The sequence below is a fragment of the Pristiophorus japonicus genome, chromosome 6 (genome assembly GCF_044704955.1).
Source record: "Pristiophorus japonicus isolate sPriJap1 chromosome 6, sPriJap1.hap1, whole genome shotgun sequence".
In the NCBI taxonomy this organism is placed as follows: Eukaryota; Metazoa; Chordata; class Chondrichthyes; family Pristiophoridae; genus Pristiophorus; species Pristiophorus japonicus.
Window position 1 is genome coordinate 243,866,416 of NC_091982.1, and position 19,277 is coordinate 243,885,692.

The 19,277-nt window shown below is 49.0% G+C and overlaps 1 protein-coding gene across 4 annotated transcripts in view; it reads right to left on the reverse strand.

Annotated features, from left to right (window-relative positions):
• The window catches only part of LOC139266017 (phospholipase D1-like), a 291,725-nt gene that overhangs the window by 19,464 nt on the left and 252,984 nt on the right, over positions 1 to 19,277 (reverse strand). For all 4 annotated transcript variants that reach the window (XM_070883772.1, XM_070883773.1, XM_070883771.1 and 1 more), the window contains 5 exons: positions 16,920 to 17,048; positions 14,323 to 14,441; positions 12,949 to 13,062; positions 7,243 to 7,353; positions 5,623 to 5,711 (listed from right to left, as the gene is read on the reverse strand). In XM_070883772.1, the coding sequence (XP_070739873.1) occupies positions 5,623 to 5,711; positions 7,243 to 7,353; positions 12,949 to 13,062; positions 14,323 to 14,441; positions 16,920 to 17,048 (562 nt within the window). The remainder of the gene's footprint in view (positions 1 to 5,622; positions 5,712 to 7,242; positions 7,354 to 12,948; positions 13,063 to 14,322; positions 14,442 to 16,919; positions 17,049 to 19,277) is intronic.

The following is a 19,277-nucleotide window of genomic DNA, read 5'->3' on the forward strand; positions in this document are numbered from 1 at the left end:
AATGAGCCAGAGAGCATTCGACAAGCTGTGGGATACTAAGGCTATGAGGCCCAGGCTGAGTCCAGTTAATGCCAAGTTGCGCACGCACACCAAAGAACTCATAACGGAGATTGGCAGTGCCACAATTAAAGTGTCGTATGACGGTGTGGTTCACGGGTTACCGCTGTGGATTGTCCCAGGCAATGACCCAATGCTGTTCAGCAGGAACTGGCTTGAAAAAATCAGATGCGACTGGAACGACATCAAGGCGTTGTTGTCGGAGCAAGATACATGTGCCCAAGTACTGAGCAAGTTCCCCTCGCTGTTCGAACCAGGCATCGGCAACTTCACGGGAGCCAAAGTGCAGATCCACGTGGACTCAGATGCAAGACCATCTCGGGCAGTTCCGTATATGATGAGGGAGAAGGGCGAAACCGAACTGGACAGACTCCAGCTTGAAGGAATCATATCACTGGTTGAATTTAATGAATGGGCCAGCCCCATTGTTCCTGTGCTGAAAAGCGATGGCACAGTCGGAATCTGTGGAGACGACAAGGCTACGAACAATAGGGTTTTGAAACAGGATCAGTACCCTTAACTTAAGGCTGATGACTTGTTTGCAACGCTAGCCGGGGGGAAGTCGTTCACCAAACTGGATTTGACGTCGGCCTACATGACACAGGAGTTGGTCGAGACGTCAAAGAGACTTACGTGCATTAACACGCATAAAGGACTGTTTATTTATCACAGGTGCCCATTTGGAATTCGCTTGGCTGCAGCAATATTTCAGAGGAACATGGAGAGTCTACTGAAGTCCGTTCCCAGAACCATCATGTTCCAAGATGACATCCTGGTCACAGGTCGTGACATCGCCGAACATCTGAACAACCTGGAAGAGTTTCTACATTATCTGGACAAAGTGGGACTCAGACTGAAACGCTCGAAGTGTGTCTTCATGGCACCAGAGGTCGAATTCCTGGGGAGGAAAGTTGCTGCTGACAGCATCAGGCCCACGGACGCGAAAACCAAGGCCATCAAGAATGGACCCAAGCCGCAGAATGTGATGGAGCTGCGTTCGTTCCTGAGTCTACTCAACTACTTCAGTAACTTCCTACCTAAATTGAGCACCTTATTAGAACCATTGCTGATGCTACTAAGAAAAGGCGACAACTGGGTGTGTGGTGCGTCTCAAGACAGAGCTTTTGAGAAAGCCATTAATCTGCTTTGCTCTAACAAGCTGCTGGTACATTATGACCCATGTAAACGTTTAGTATTGACCTGTGATGCTTCGTCATATGGAATTGGTTGCGTACTCCAACATGCTAATGAGTCGAGTAAACTTCAACCCGTCGCGTATGCTTCAAAATGTTTGTCTAAAGCGGAAAGAGCCGACAGCATGGTAGAGAAAGAAGCACTTGCCTGTGTGTATGAGGTTAAAAAGATGCATCAGTACCTTTTGGGTCTTCGGTTTGAACTGGAGACAGATCACAAACCGCTCATTTCACTGTTCTCTGAAATCAAAAGTATCAATACCAATGCTTCACCCAGCATCCAGAGGTGGGTGCTGATATTATCCACTTATGATTATGTCATTCGCCATAGATCTGGCACCAAGAATTGTGCCGATGCTTTGAGCTGTCTGCCGTTGCCCACACCGGAGGTGGAAACACGACAACCGGCGGACCTATTGTTAATTATGGATGCTTTTGAGAGTGAAGGAACCCCTGTCACGACTCAACAAGTTAAAACCTCGACCAGCCAGGACCCAATTTTATCGGTGGTGAAGAGTTGCATCCTCAAAGGTGATTGGTCTGCCATACCCAAGCAAATGTGCGAGGAGACCAAACCTTCCATCCGTCGCAAAGACGAACTGTCTATTCAGTCGGATTGTATACTGTGGGACAATCGTGTTGTTATGCCCAAGAAAGGGAGAGAGAAATTTGTACGTGAGCTACATAGCACACATCCCAGCATTGTAACGATGAAAGCCATTGCCAGTTCTCATGTATGGTGGCCGGGAATTGACTCTGAGCTGGAATCATGTGTGCATCAGTGCAACACTTGCATGCTGCTCAGCAAAGCACCAACTGAATCACCGCTGAGTCTGTGGTCGTGGCCGGCCAAACCATGGTCCAGGATCCACATAGATTTTGCAGGTCCCTTCCTGGGGAAAATGTTTTTAATTGCGGTGGATGCATATTCGAAGTGGATAGAGTGTATAATCATGTCATCCAGCACATCCACAGCTACCATTGAGAATCTCAGTGTCATGTTCGCGACACATGGTCTGCCTGACATCGTTGTTAGCGACAACGGATCGTGCTTCACCAGTCAGGAGTTTCAAGAGTTCATCAAACTCAATGATAGCAAATATATAAGGTCAGCACCGTTCAAACCTGCATCCAATGGGCAAGCAGAAGGTGCTATCCAAATCATAAAGCAGAGTATGAAGTGAGTAACCCAAGGGTCACTGTAGACCCACCTGTCATGCATACTGCTTAGTTACAGAACAAGACCACAATGCTTACCGGGGACTCGCCTGCTGAACTAGTGATGAAGAGAGGTCTTAAGACCAAGCTATCTCTTGTACACCCTGACTTGAATAATCATGTTGAATATAGAAGACAAAGTCAGCAAGGGTATCATGATCGCACAGCTGTGTCACGCGATATTTCTGTAAATGATCCTGTATATGGTCAGGATCCCAAGTGGATCGCTGGTACTGTCATGTGCAAGGAAGGAAACAGAATATTTATTGTCAAGCTCAAAAATGGGCAAATATGCAGGAAACATTTGGATCAGACAAAGCTGCGGCACACAGACGAACCGGAACAGTCGGAGGAAGAGACAATCGACGACCAACCAACCTACCCCCAGTCATCAGAGGACTCAGTGGTCACCAGTGAATCGGGGCTTTCAATCACTGACATGTTCAATGAAAATGGACTTTCAATCCCTGACATGGCCATTGCCACTCCCACCAGGTCAGCCACCCAGCCACCAGTCACAGCAGACTCTGAACACTCACCCAAGGCTGGAGTTGAACCGAGACGGTCAACCCGGGAGCGTAAAACACCAGATCATCTCAATTTGTAAAAGACTGTGTTAATATCTCAGAGGGGGGTTTTGTCAAGTATGTACTTTTTGGATCACTAGCCACTAGATGGCGTCACTATTGGAAGCCATTGGGCTGCCATGTGTGCAGCCCAAGTATAAAAGGCCAGCCATTTGGTATATTAGTCACTATGGGCCTTAATAAAGCAGAGCCAAGGTCATACTTCTTGGAGTTAAACAGTTCTCAGTCAAACAGTTATTGCATACACAACAGATAGGGTAGAGAGAAACTATTTCCTCTGGTGGGGGAGTCCAGAACAAGGAAGCACAACTTTAAATTAGAGCCAGGCCGTTCAGGGGTGATGTCAGGAACCACTTCTTCATACAAAGGTTCGTGGAAATCAGGAACTCTCTCCCCAAAAAAGCTGTTGAGGCTGAGGGTCGATTGGATCTTTGTAAACTGAGATTGAAAGTTTTTTGTTCGGTAAAGGTATTAAGAGTTATGGAACCGAGGCGAGTATATTGAGTTAAATTTAAGATATCCCACATTACAACAGCGACTACACTCCAAAATTACTTAATTGGCTGTAAAGTGCTTTGAGACATCTGGTGGCTGTGAACGGCGCTATATAAATCTAAGTCTTTTCTTTCTTTAATATACAGATCAGTCATGATCTGATTGAATGACGGAAGAGACTCGAGGGGCTGAATGGCCTAATCCTGTTCCTATGCCCTAGAGCTATACCAGGACAGACGCAGTGGGGGAACTTTATATGCATGCACTTTAGTGAAATGGCTGTGACGGTGGAGTCTTCTGTCCACACTGTGCTTGTCTCTGCCTCAGCCCTCGTCTTTTGGATAAGACTTTAAACTGAGGCCCCGTCTTAATGGGACTGAAAGCCAATAAATCCCCTGGACCTGATGGCCTACATCTTAGGGTTTTGAAAGGGGTGGCTACAGAGATAGTGGATACATTGGTTGTAATCTTTCAAAATTCCATAGATTGTAGAACGGTTCCCGCGAATTGGAAGCTAGCAAATGTAACCCTGCTATTTAAGATAGGAGGGAAGAGAGAAAACGGAGAATTACAGACCAGTTAGCCTGACATCAGTCGTAGGGAAATTGCTAGCATCTATTATTAAGGATGTGGTATCAGGGCACTTAGAAAATAATATGATTGGACAGAGTCAGCATATATTGATGAAAGTGAAATCATGTTTGATGAATCTGTTAGTGTTTTTTGAGGTTGTAACTTGCAGAATAGATAAGGGGGAACCTGTGGATGTGGCGTACTTGGATTTTCTGAAGGCATTCGATAAGTTGCCATTCAAGATGTTATTAAACAAAATTAGGACTCATGGGATTGGGGGTAATATACTAGCATGGATTGAGGATTGGCTAATGGACAGAGGCTTCAAAGGGATAGAAACAGGCTAAGTGAGTGGGCAAGAACATGACAAATGGAATATAATGTGGAGAGATGTGAAGTTGGTAGGAAAAATAGAAAAGCAGAGTATTTTTTAAATGGTGAGAGATTGGGAAATGTTGGTGTTCAGAGGGACCTGGGGGTCCTTGTACACGAATCACTGAAAGTTAACATGCAAGCAATTAAGAAAGCAAATGGTATGTTGGCCTTAATTACAAGAGGATTTGAGTAAAAGAGTAAAGACATCTTACTGCAATTATATAGGGCTCTGGTGAGGCGGCATCTGGAGTATTGTGTACAGTTTTGGTCTCCTTACCTAATGAATGATCTACTTGCCATTGAGGGAGTGCAACAAAGGTTCACGAGACTGATTCCCAAGATGGGGGGGATTGTCCTATGAGGAGAGATTGAGTAGACTAGGCCTATGTTCTCTAGAGCTGAGAATAATGAGAGGTGATCTCATTGAAACATACAAAATTCTTACAGGGCTTGACAGGGTAGATGCAGGGAGGATGTTTCATCTGGCTGGGGAGTCTAGAACCAGGGGTCACAGTCTCAGAATAAGGGGTCGGCCATTTAGGACTGAGATGAGGAAAAATGTATTCACTCAGAGGGTGGTGAATCTTTAGAGTTCTCTACCCCAGAGGGCTGTGGAGGCTCAGTCGTTGAGTATATTCAAGATAGATCGATCTTTGGAGATTAAGGGAATCAAGGGATATAGGGATATGCAGGAAAGTGGAGTTGAGGTAGAAGATCAGCCATGATCTTATTGAATGGCGGAGCAGGCTCGAGGGGCCAAATAGTCTACTCCTGCTCCTATTTCTTATGTTCCTATGATCTCTCAGGTGGACACAAAAGTTCCCACAGCACTATTTCGGAGAAGAGCAGGAGAGATCTCCCGGGAGTCCTTCATTGGCTGTAAGGTATTTTGAGACGTCTGGTGGTCATGAAAGGCACTATATTAATGTAAGTCTTTCTTTCTTTCCTAGGACAATATTTATCCCTAAATCAACATCACTAAAAAGATACTATTTGGTCATTATCACATTGCTGTTTGTGGGATCTTGCTGTGCGCAAATTAGCTGCCACATTTCCTACATTACAACAGTGACCACACTTCAAAGAGTACTTCATTGGCTGTGAAGCTTTGGTACGTCCGTTACCTGTAGGCTCTCAGGATTCGCTGAACAATGGCATCCCCAATCTTGTTGTAGACGTACTTGTTGTCAGCGCAGCTGATTAAGAACTGGTTCTGATCAGACACAAAGGGGGTAAAAGAAGGAGGAGTAAAGATGAGCAAGGTCTTTCACGCGAGTTTTCCTTTCACTGAGTCTGTGCGAGACATTGATCTCCACCCCCAACCCATCTCAGAGCCTCTCGCTATCAGACCTCCCCGCTGCCATCAGTCCTTCTGGAAAGTTCACATCTGCTGCTCAAACTCTCCTCCGTGCTCTCCTCCGCACCAGGCCCGACTACGCCAACGCTGTCCTGGCCAGCCTCCCACCTTGCACCCTCCGTAAACTTCAGCTCATCCAAAACTTTGCTGCCCGTCTCCTAACTCGTGCCAAGCCCCGTTCACCCATCGTCCCCTCTCCTTGTTAACCTATCGGTCTGCCAGTTTATTATCATCCTTCTTTTCAAATCCCTCTATGGCCTCGTCTGCTCCCTATCTTTGTAATGTGCTCCAGCCCTACAACCTTCCGAGGTCTCTGTATGCGTCTGACTATAGTCTCTTGTCCATCCCCTCCTCCCTGCAACCACCATTATGTATACATTGGAGGTTGTATATTGTGGACCCGCTGTGCACTGTATATAGCTTCTTTTTTTTGTTCATGGGATGTGGGCATCGCTGGCAAGGCTGGCATTTATTGCCCATCCCTAATTGCCCTTTAGAAGGTGGTGGTGGTGAGCCGCTTTCTTGAACTGCTGCAGTCCGTGTGGTGAAGGTGCTCCCACAGTGCTGTTAGGGAGGGAGTTCCAGGATTTTGACCCAGTAACGATGAAGGAACGGCGATATATTTCCAAGTCAGGATGATGTGTGACTTGGAGAGGAACTTGGAGGTGGTGGTGTTCCAATGCACCTGCTGCCCTTGTCCCTCTAGGTGGTAGAGGTCGCAGGTTTGGGAGGTGCTGCCGAAGAAGCCTTGGCGAGTTGCTGCAGTGCATTTGTAGATGGTACACACTGCAGCCACGGTGCTCCGGTGGTGGAGGGAGTGAATGTTGAAGGTGGGGGATGGGGTGCCAATCAAGCGGGCTGCTTTGTCCTGGATGGTGCTGAGCTTCTCGAGTGTTGTTGGAGCTGCACTCATCCAGGCAAGTGGAGAGTATTCCATCACACACCTGACTTGTGCCTTGTAGATAGTGGAAAGGCTTCAGGGGAGTCAGGAGGTGAGACACTCGCCGCAGAATACCCAGCCTCTGACCTGTTCTTGTAGTCACAGTATTTATGTGGCTGGTCCAGTTAAGCTTCTGATCAATGGTGACCCCCAGGATGTTGATGATGGGGGTTCGGTGATGGTAATGCAGAGGGCCGGTGATTCGACTCTCGCTTGTTGGAGATAGTCATTGCCTGGCACTTGTGTGGTGCAAAGCTTACTTCCAATGGCCTACTCCTGCTCCTAATTCTTATGTTTTTGTACGCGGTGTGTACTGTATATGGTGTATGACTTGCTACATCCTAGAACATTGCTAAATGACACAAAACCTCGCCCAGTACACGTTGAGCACCAACGCTTGCACTCAGTGATGAGGGACTGTACTCCCAGCATGGGGCTGGTACGCACCTCGATGTAGATGAAGTGTTTGCTGTTTTCAATCACATGTACGTAAGCATTGTGAATGGATTCTTCGTGATATTTAATACCACACGACCAATCAGCAGCCGATCGCAGCACCTGGAAGATATGGAGAGTTTTAAAAAGCATTGGTTTGTTACCAGTGCGGGGTCTTATTTTCCAACCTTATTGTGGAGCCAGGCTATATCCTATAGTCCTTCAGTTCAGTTACCTCATAAAGATAATAATAATAATAATCACTTTTATTTATATAGCGCCTTTAACATAGTAAAATGTCCCAAGGCGCTTCACAGCAGTGTTAACAAGACAAAACAGATCAATTTGACACCGAGCCACAAAAGAAACTAAGGCAGATGACCAAAAATTTGGTTAAAGAGGTAGGTTTTAAGGAGCGTCTTAAATGAGGAAAGAGAGAGGAAGAGGCTTAGGGAGGGAGTTCCAGAGCTTGGGGCCCAGGCAGCTGAAGGCACGTCCACCAATGGTTGAGCAGTTATAATGAGGTTGGGCAGAAATTGAAGAGCGCAGACATATCGTGGAGTTGTAAGGCTGAATGAGATTACAGAGATGGGGAGGGGTGAGGCCATGGAGGGATTTGTAAACAAGGATGAGAATTTTGAAATCGAGGCGTTGTTTAACCGGGAGCCAATGTAGGTCAGCGAGCACAGGGGAGTGGGTGATCGGGACTTGGTGCGAGTTAGGACACACGGGCTTCTGAGTTTTGGATGACTTCAAGTTTATGTAGGGTAGAATGTGGGAAGCCAGCCAAGAGTGGTACAGAGGTACAGTCCAGTCGAGAGGGTTTCAGCAGCAGAAGAGCTGAGGCAGAAGTGGGGCGGAGACAAGCAATGTTACGGAGGTGGAAAAAGGCGGTTTTAGTTATGCCGCGGATATATGGCTGGAAACTCATTTCAGGGTCAAATGTGACACCTAGGTTGTGAACAGTCTGGTTCAGCCTCATATTGATGCTCGGGAGAGGGATGGAGTCGGTGGCTAAGGAACGCAGTTTGTGGCGGGGATCAAAGATAATGGCTTCAGTCTTCCCAATATTTAACTGGAGAACATTTCTGCTCATCCAGTACTGGATGTCGGACAAGCAATCTGACAATTTAGAGACCTTGGAGAGGTCAAGAGAAGTAGTGGAGAGGTAGAGCTGGGTGTCGTCAGCGTACATGTGGAAACTGACTCCGTGTTTTCGGATGATATCGCCAAGGGGCAGCATATAGATGAGAAATAAGAGGGGGCCAAGGATAGATCCTTGGGGGACACCAGAGGTAACGGTGTGGGAGTGGGAAGAGAAGCCATTGAGGAGATTTTCTGGCTAAGATTAGAGAGATAAGAATGGAACCAGGCGAATGCAGTCCCACCCAGCTGGACATTGGTGGGAAGGCTTTGGAGGAGGATGGAGTGGTCACCTGTGTCAAAGGCTGCAGACAGGTCGCGAAGGATGAGGAGGGATAGTTTACCTTTGTCACACTCACAAAGGATGTCATTTGTGACTTTGATAAGAGCTGTTTCGGTACTGTGGCAGGGGTGGAAAACAGATTTACAGAAAGGATTTACAATGCCTTTCACAATCTCACGACAACCCAATCGCTTCACTGACAATGAAGTACTTTTTCCAAGTGTAGTCACTGTCGGAAACACGGCAGCCAATTTGTGCACAATAAGCTCCCACAAACAGCAATGTGGCAATGATCAGATATGGGCCCAGAAATTCATTTGCCACTGAAAATGGGCACAGGGATTGGGATGCGTGATCACCCCGAGCTTTCAAAGGAAGGCAGGCAGCATGCAAACTTCACACTGCATGATGATTAGCGTGATTGCAACTTTCAACCCAGCGCTGACCAACTGCTGAGTGACTGAATGCTCAGCAAGAGCCCACGTTCATGCAAGGCTAGCACCAATTAAAGCTAGCCTGCACTTCATAAAGTCAGTCTGCACCTCTTAAAGGCAGTCTGCACCTCTTAAAGGCAGTCTGCACCGCTCAAAGACAGTCTGCACTTCTTAAAGGCAATCTTCACCTCTTAGCATGCAGCAGCCCCTTCAACTGGCTGGGGAATAGACTGGGAGGAGAAAAAAAAAACAATTATGTCAAAAGAGGGGAGACAGCGTGTGCCCAGGTTCTCCGGTGCAGCACTGGAGGCTGTGATGCAGGAGGTCAACTCACGGAGAGAGTCAAATGTCTCAAATCCAATAAGAGCAGATAGCTGCTGTGGTGAATGCCAGCAGTATAGCCCCGAGGACCTGGACGCAGTACAGGAAGAAGTTTATTGACCTCACATGAGTTAGTAAATACCTCTCCAAATGCCATATCCCACCATCTGCACCTCGAGCCTCACACACTGCTCAATGCACCACGTCCCCATCACTCACCTACCAAACACGACTCATACCTCACAGGCATTGCTTCACCTCACCCTCACAACTTACCACTTCTGCAATTCTCACACCTACATGAGAGTGTGAGTGTGGGTGTGTGTGCATGTGTGTATGAGAGTTTGTGTGTGTATGTGTGTGTATATGTGTGTGTGTGTCTGTGTGCGCATGCGTATGTGCATGTGTGTGTGTGAGTGTGAGTGTGTATGTGCATGTGTGTGAGTGTGTGAGTGTGTGCGTGAGTGTGTTAGAGTGTGAGAGTGTGAGAGTGTGAGAGTGTGAGAGTGTGTGAGTGAGTAAGTGAGTAAGTGTGCGTGTGTGTGTGTGAGTGTGTGTGTGAGGGTCAGAATAAGTTCAAGTGGAAAACATAGAAACATAGAAAATAGGTCATTCGGCCCTTCGAGTCTGCACCGCCATTCAATGAGTTCATGGCTGAACATGCAACTTCAGTTACCCCATTCCTGCTTTCTTGCCATACCCCTTGATCCCCCTAGTAGTAAGGACTACATCTAACTCCTTTTTGAATATATTTAGTGAATTGGCCTCAACAACTTTCTGTGGTAGAGAATTCCACAGGTTCACCACTTTCTGGGTGAAGAAGTTTCTCCTCATCTCGGTCCTAAATGGCTTACCCCTTATCCTTAGACTATGACCCCTGGTTCTGGACTTCCCCAACATTGGGAACATTCTTCCTGCATCTAACCTGTCTAAACCCGTCAGAATTTTAAACGTTTCTATGAGATCCCCTCTCATTCTTCTGAACTCCAGTGAATACAAGCCCAGTTGATCCAGTCTTTCTTGATATGTCAGTCCCGCCATCTGGTGAATCTTCGCTGCACTCCCTCAATAGCAAGAATGTCCTTCCTCAAGTTAGGAGACCAAAACTGTACACAATACTCCAGGTGTGGCCTCACCAAGGCCTTGTACAACTGTAGTAACACCTCCCTGCCCCTGTACTCAAATCCCCTCGCTATGAAGGCCAACATGCCATTTGCCTTCTTAACCACCTGCTGTACCTGCATGCCAACCTTCAATGACTGATGTACCATCACACCCAGGTCTCGTTGCACCTCCCCTTTTCCTAATCTGTCACCATTCAGATAATAGTCTGTCTCTCTGTTTTTACAACCAAAGTGGATAACCTCACATTTATCCACATTATACTTCATCTGCCATGCATTTGCCCACTCACCTAACCTATCCAAGTCACTCTGCAGCCTCATAGCATCCTCCTTGCAGCTCACACTGCCACCCAACTTAGTGTCATCCGCAAATTTGGAGATACTACATTTAATTCCCTCATCTAAATCATTAATGTACAATGTAAACAGCTGGGGCCCCAGCACAGAACCTTGCGTTACCCCACTGGAGGATAATAAGTAAATAGAAAAGGAGAAAGGTAATAAACTGATACGCAGTCAAATTACGGAAGAGAAGCTGAGACATTGAATAAATTTAAGACAGAAATAGACGGTTTCTTGAATGAAAGGGGATAATGGGTTATGAGGAGCAGACAGGGAAGTGGAGCTGAGTCCATGATCAGATCAGCCATGATCTTATTAAATGGCGGAGCAGGCTCGAGGGGACATATGGCCTGCTCCTGTTCCTATTTCTCACGTTCTTATGTTCTTATAAGGACAGGTGGAAATCCAGATAGTTACACTCATGGGATATAAATACACAAATATTTGGTTCAGCTTGTTTGATGGTCCCCGGGCCTTGACCATCGGGCAATCACCACCCTGGCCCAGGCCGGCAGCCATGAACCAGTTACTTTGGTCTGTGGCTCCTTGACAGCAGTAAAATTATCCCTTTAATGTGCATTACATAGCTCATCGCCTCCCTGACCCCCTACCTCCACTACTCCTTATCTCTGTAACCTCCTCCAGTGCCAAAACTCTCTGAGATCTCTGCCCTCCTCCAATTCTGGCCTCTCATGCATCCCTGATGTCCTTCGTTTTGCCATTGGCGGCCGTGACTTCAGGTACCTGGGCCCCGAGCTCTGGAATTCCCTCCCTAAAGCTCTCCGCCTCGCCACCTCTCTCTCCTCTTTTAAGATGCTCTTTAAAACCGACCTTTTTGACCAAGCTTTTGGCCATCTGCCCAAATGCCTCCTTATGTTTGATAATGGCTCCTGTGAAGCACCTTGGGTTGTTTTATTACGTTAAAGGAGTTATATAAACGCAAGTTGTTGTTGTTAAACTGGAGAACGTCACTACAAGAGGATCTGTTGAACCTGCTGTCATGATCGCCACCTTTCTCTCCACGGGCTAACCTGCACCAAGCTAACATCTGCATCACGTATTTCTTAGAATACGATAAGAGATCTCCGCTGATAGCTGCCACTCTGTGGTACGATTACTTCATCGGTGAACCTGGGCCCAAATCCAAACTACAGGCCCCACCTCCTGAGGGCTACAATCCTGCTCTCCCAGTCCAAGTGAAAAAGAAATAAGGCAAGAAAGTCCACTCCAGGGACTTGAGCACACAAATCCAGGTTGACACTCCCAGTGCAGTGCTGAGGGAGTGCTGCACTGCCGGATGTGCCGTCTGTTCACTCAGGTGGATGGGAACATTGGAGCCGGAGGAGGCCATTCAGCCCCTCGAGCTTGTTCTGCCATTCAATGTGATCATGGCTAGTCTGTGACCTAACTCCATCCACCTGCCTTAATACCTTTGGTTAACAGAAAGCTATCAATCTCCGATTTAAAATTAACAATTGATCTAGCATCAATTGCCGTTTGTGGAAGAGAGTTCCCATCCACTACCGCCCTTCGTGTGTAGAAGTGTTTCCTAATTTCACTCCTGAAAGGTCTAGCTCTAATTTTTAGACTCTGCCCCCTAGTCCTAGACTCCCCAACCAGCGGGAATAGTTTCTCTCTATCTACCTATCAGTTCCCCTTAATATCCTGACAACTTCGATCAGATCACCCCTTAACCTTCTAAATTCCAGGAATTACAACCGTAATTTCTGTAATCTCGCCTCGTAACTTAACCCTTGCAGTCCAGGTATCATTCTGGTAAACCTACGCTGCACTCCCTCCAAGGCCAATATATCCTTCCTGAGGTTGTGCTGCACAGAACTGCTCACAGTGCTCCAGGTGTGGTCTAACCAGGGCTTTGTATAGCTGCGGCATAACCTCTCCCCCCACCTTGTATTCTAGTCTTCTAGATATAAAGGCCAACATCCCAAAAGATCCCATGGCATTATTTTGAAGAAGAGCAGGGGACTATGTAAATATAAGTGACCGTTGTTTTCTTGTTGTGACTAGTGTGAGTTTTAGTAAAGCAGGAAATCGTTGCACACACACAGACCTGGACTCGGGCTTCGACTGACCCTGGCACTTGGTATTGCAGCTCACTTGATGTCGAAAGAGTCTTGGGTAAGAGGTACGGATAGGACAGAGGCCGATACTTGGCTTTGACAATCTGTAATAGAAAGGACACACCACCGAACGTTACTTGTGTAGAAGTTAAATGGACAGAATAGTTTGAATACTTGATTCATTTACGAATATACGTGTCATCTGTGGGTAGCACTCTCGTCTCTGGGTCAGAAAGTCATGGGTTCAAGTCCTACTCCAGGGACGTGAGAAATGATAAGAGACCTCCACTGATATCTGCCACTCTTTGGTACGATTACTTCATGTGTGAACCTGGGCCCAAAGCCAAACTACAGGCCCCACCTCCTGAAGGCCACAATCCTGCTTTGCTAATTCAAGTGAAAAAGAAAGAATGCAAGAAAGTCCACTCCAGAGATTTGAGCACACAAATCCAGCCAACACTCCCAGCGCAGTGCTGAGGGAGCGCTGCACTGTCGGAAGTGCCGTCTTTCAGCTGAGATGTCAAACCGAGGCCTCATCTGTCCTCTCAGGTGGACATAAAAGATCCCATGGCACTATTTCGAAGAACAGCAGGGGGAGTTCTCCAATATTTATCCCTCAACCAACATCACTAAAAAGAGAAGGTCTAGTCATTATCACATTGCTGCGTGTGGGAGCTTGCTGTGCGCAAATTGGCTGCCGCTTTTCCTACATTACAGCAGTGACTACACGTGAAAAAGTACTTCATTGGCTGTAAACGCTTTTGGGCCATCCTGAGGTTGTGAAAGGTGCTATATAAATGCGTGCCTTTCTCTCTTTTCATGGAGAATGGAGCAAAGTCATTGTTCCATCTTCTGAAACCAATTAATATTGATCAATGGTGCAGACAGTGCCCAGTTTGGTACTAAAGACATGCAGATCCCCTATGGGCCCAGGTTCAATACACAGCTATGCTCAATTCGCCATGGATTGCCAATTGGCCTCCGCATCGTAAACTAAGGACAGTAATTCGACTCGGGTTGCTGCTCCTGGCCACCTTCCAGTGTTGGAGGAGGGGCAGTCAGTCTGACTCACTCCCAACTCTTACCATCAAAGCTCCCACTGGCGCTCAGCCTCCAGCCTCATGGGTGTGGAGAGTGACCAACGCAGGCCGCCCCCATCCCCGCATCCCGTCAGGGGGCAGGGATCGTGACACAAACCCGTGGCCTCTCGATCCAGGCACGGAACGGTAACGAAGCAAAGACTCCCATTCACAGTCTCCCTGGACCCTTCAGTGCTGTGGGTCTCACTGAGGTTAGCAGTCCGGTCCCGTGTTTCAGGTCTCTAGGGGAGTGAAAGATGGGGTGGGGTGGGGGGGGGGAGTCACCTTGGTGAAGTTCCAGCGTTGAATGAAGTGTCGCGCTACATTGCGAGCAGCTCTCCCATGCACCACTGCAGCGATGTCATGCCAAGGCATTCTGGGAGTCTTGTAGCGATCGATAAAATCTAAAGGACAGAGGCAGACGTTAGTCGAGGGCCGCGACAAAGGAGGCTGTGTTCCCACATCTGTGGCTGGTCGCGCCGCCTTGAGTGCATTGGTTTGGATCACAGTGAGTGCAATTTACCGGTGTCCTAACTCGCACCAAGTCCCGCTCACCCATCACACCCTGTGCTCGCTGACCTACATTGGCTCCCGGTCCAGCAGAACCTCGATTTTAAAATTCTTATCCTTGTTTTCAAATCCCTCCATGGCTCTCGCCCCTCCCTATCGCTGTAACCTCCTCCAGCTCCACAAACTCCCCCGAGATGCCTGCGTCCTCCAATTCTGGCTTCTTGAGCATCCGCGATTTTAATCGCTCCACCATTGGTGGCCGTGCCTTCAGCTGCCTGGGCCCTAAGCCTCTCGAAACCTTCCCTCCCTAAACCTCTCCCCCTCTCTACCTTTTCTTTCCTCCTTCCAGACGCTCCTTAAAAACCCATGTGCTGGGTTTTCGCTGGGTTTGCGCCTCTATTGATGCCCAGAGGGGGCGGTAACGGGAATGCAAATGATTTTTTGGCCGGACGGCCAGCTTCCAGTGCCCTGCCGGGAACTTTGGTGAGGGCTTTGCGGAGGGGGGGGGGGCAGCAGAGCAGTACCACCCGGGGAGAGGCGGCGAGGTAAGCCGGTGTGCAGCCTCCCCGGTTACGATGCCGTGATGAAGTTTGTTTTGAGCGCGACCTGTAGCGCCCCCTAGTGGGACTGCCTGGGAAAGCGGGCAGTCTGAGCGACGGTGAGGGAGGGAATGACAGGAGTGTGATGGGTTTTTTTTTGTTTTGTTTTTGCAATGTATAGTTATGAGGGGTGAGCAAGGTATTGGGAATGTGTTTTATTTGGCGATTTTTTTTTCCCCCCCCAGAGAAGGCTCTCAGGAAGGCCGGCTCTTTAGCTCGGGACTTTCAGTTGCTCCGCTGAGATCGGGGTGGAATGCCTCGCTTAGCGCTCCGCCCCACACTCAAGGCCCAGCTGATGAATTTTGTGGCTGAGGACACAAACCATTTCCCGGCATAAAACTTGACCGACCTGCCACCATTAGCGCCCAAAGAAACCTCCAACCGAAAATCTCGCCTTGACCAAGCTTTTGGTCACCTGCCCTAATATCTCCTTATGTAGCTCAGTGTCAAATTTTGTCCGATAATTGCTTCTGTGAAGCACCTTGGGACGCTTTACTTCATTACAGGAGCTGTATAAATACAAGTAGTTGTTGTTGAGCTGCTTGGGGTTGGGTCAGGAACCAAGGTGATCTGTAGGGGTTCAGTACCACATCGCCCAATTGAGGTATTGGACGTATCAACAAGAACTAATTTTATCAGTTCAGTGCCGAGGGACAGCAGCAATGGATCAGATAGTAAGTAACAACAACTTGCATTTATATAGCACCTTTGACGTAGCAAAACATCCCAAGGCGCTTCACAGGAGCGATTATCAAACAAAGATTGACACCGAGTCAAACAGGAGCCCAAAACCTTGGGTCAAAGATGTAAGTTTCAAGGAGCGTCTTAAAGAAGGAGAGAGGGGCAGAGAGGCAGGGAGGGAATTCCAGAGCTTGGGTCCCAGACACGGCCGCTAATGGTGGGGCGATTAAAATTGGGGATGCTCAAGAAACCAAAATTGGTGGAGCGCAGAGATCTCGGGGGATTGTGGGGCTGGAGGAGATTACAGAGATAGGGAGGGGGCTGAGGCCATGGAGAGATTTGAAAACAAGGATGAGAATTTTATAATTGAGGTGTTACTGGACCGGGAGCCAATGTAAGTCAGAGAGCATGGTGGGGGGGCAGGGTGATGGGCGAATGGGACTGGGTGCGAGTTAGGACACCGTCAGAGAACACAGTAGGTGATGGGTGAGTGGGACTGGGTGCGAGTTAGGACATGGGCAGCGAGCACAGGGGGGGTGATGGGTGAACGGGACTGGGTGCGAGTTAGGACACGAGCAGCGAGCACAGGGGGGTGGTGATGGGCGAGTGGGACTTGGTGTGAGTTAGAACACGGGCAGTGAGCACAGGGCGGGTGATGGGTGAGTGGGACTTGGTGTGAGTTAAGACACGGACAGTGAGCACAGGGGGGTGGTGATGGGTGAGTGGGACTTGGTGTGAGTTAAGACACGGACAGTGAGCACAGGGGGGTGGTGATGGGTGAGTGGGACTTGGTGTGAGTTAGGACACGGAGAGCGAGCACAGGGGGGATGATGGGTGAGTGGGACTTGGTATGAGTTAGGACACAGGAAGCGAGCACAGGGAGGTGGTGATGGGTGAGTGGGACTTGGTGTGAGTTAAGACACGGACAGTGAGCACAGGGCGGGTGATGGGTGAGTGGGACTTGTTGTGAGTTAAGAAACGGACAGTGAGCACAGGGCGGGTGATGGGTGAGTGGGACTTGGTGTGAGTTAGGACACGGTCAGCAGAGCTGCGATTAAAGAACTCCTGAGCACCTGTCGTGATTTCACTCACCGTCAAAGGGTTTGTCCAACTGGATCCAGTCCTTGTAGACGAAGTTACAGTAGTCCTTCCCGTGCCAGAACCTTGTCTGCCCGACCAGCTCTCCGATGCTTGTGTGTGGACTACAGACTGAACCCCTCTCTGCCTCAGGATTTGCAATACAGAAGTTAAACATTCAGTGTGTTTCCAAGCAGATTTTCCAGAAATAGTTGCATTATTTTTGTTTGGTTACAATGATTTAGGACAGTAGGATGTGGCGGGACTTCGGTCCGCTTGTGACCCCACCCAAAATCTTTACATACTCTCTCAGCCCTTCTGTTTATTAGTTATGTAAATATTGGCGATGGTCAGAAAACAGCTGACAGTTGAAAATCATCCAATCGGGTAACAAAGATTTCTGATTGGCCGTGGGAAGGCAGGGTGCCATGATGATGACATGCCGGGCGACCAATGGCGAGAGTGTAGGGGCAGGGTGGTTGGAGGTCATGTGATCCCAACCTCCAGCAATCTGCACAACTGGAGTGGAAGGTGACGATGCAGGTTAGGGCTGGTTTAGAGAGCAGACTTTGATGTAAAAGGCCGCTGGGGCAGGCGGGATCAAGGCCTGCATTCACCCAGACAGACACAAGGCTTGTATTTGGACAAGCAGGCTCGAGGCCTATACACGCCCAGGAGGGGCGAGGTCTATAGTGACCCAGGAGGGGTGAGGCCTATACTGACCCAGAAGAGATGAGGCCTATACTGACCCGGGGGGCGGGGGGGGTGAGGGTGCACCTATACTGACCGAGGGGATGCGGCCTATACTAACCAAGAAATGGGTGAGGCCTATATTACCCAAGGGGTGCAGCCTCTACTGACCCAGGCAGGGGTGAGGACTGTATTTGGATAAGCAGGTTCGAGGCCTATACTAACCCAGGAAGGGGTGCAGCCTATACTGATCCGGGGGTGGGGGGGGGGTTGCGGCCTATATTCGCCCAAGAGGGAGTGAGCCCTATACTCATCCAGGCGGGAGTGAGACCTATAATGACCCAAGGGGTGAGGCCTAGACTGACCCAGGAGGTGAGGCCTATACTGACCCAGGTGGTGAGGCCTATACTGACCCAGGAGCGGGGTGCGACCTCTTCACTGACATGCAGGACATGAGGCCTGTACTTTCACAGGCAAATATGAGATCTACAATGAGACAAGTGGATGCAAAGTCCGCGCTGTTTTAAGAAGGAAAACCTCTGTGAAAATCACACCTCGAGCGCAGGCTGCGTGGCTCTGAGATATAAAAACATAAGACAAGAGCAGAAAGCTGACACCAACAAGCAGCAGCACCTCGGATACGAAACACTGCACAGAGAACCAGCCCAGCCGGACACTGAGACGGCGGGGAGACTGACAGGGGAGCGGCGAAGGTCCGATTTCATCGCCAACCTCCGTGGGTCCGGCTCGCGTGCGCCGTTCGGCGTCTCAGTTCCGTTCAGGCGTGGTGGAAATGCAAAGTGTAGTGGAGCTGTGCTCGCCGCACCACTGGCTGCAACAGAGAGGGGGAAGGGGAGGCATGCAGGAACTGAAAGGATGGAGTCGGCCAAGCCAGGCCTAACGCAGGCGTGCAAAATCTCAGTGTGCTGAGGGGGTGGGAGGCAGCCAGAAGCGCTAGCATTGAAATGGTGTTAAAATTTGACCAGTGCCCGTTGAATTCCAAGATTAGTATTCGGGTGATGAGCTAGCATGCAGATGTTACAAGGCATTTCCTGTGTTACAGAGTGAACAGAACCTCAGTACAAAAGGCTGAAATAATCATGTAAGATGCATCAACGGTTGTAGTTACGAGTTGTCCATCTATTGTTCTCCGCGAGAATCCCTCTCACTTGTGAGCACAACAGTGAACAAGGAGGAAAGAACATATGAATTAGGAGCAGGAGTCAGCCATTCGGCCCCTCGAGCCTGCTCCTCCATTCAATAAGATCATGGCTGAGCGGTCCCGGCCTGCGAGCACCATCGGAGCAGGCCGGGGAGCGGAAGGAGCAGTGTGGCGGCGTACCGCTCCAGGGAGCAGCACGTGCTGGAGCAGGAGAGCAACGGCAGTGAAAAGGGACGTCACCAAGATCCAGGTGATTGGAGCGTGGGCAGATACAGCAGGAGCGGCGAGGTCGGGGCGAAGGAGCGGCGAGAGATTGTAGAGGGATGTGATCGGGGCCCAGGAGGGGCGTGAGTTCGGGGCCCAGAAGAAGTGAGGGCCCAGGGGCAGCACGGACCAGGCCACACTGCGATATGTGTGCGCACTAGGTCCGTGCAGCAGAGCTGGTCTCCAGTCGTCTTAGTTAATCCTTGCTACTGGACCAAGACCTAGCTCTGTCAAGCCCGTGTGGTGGCTGGTGTGCA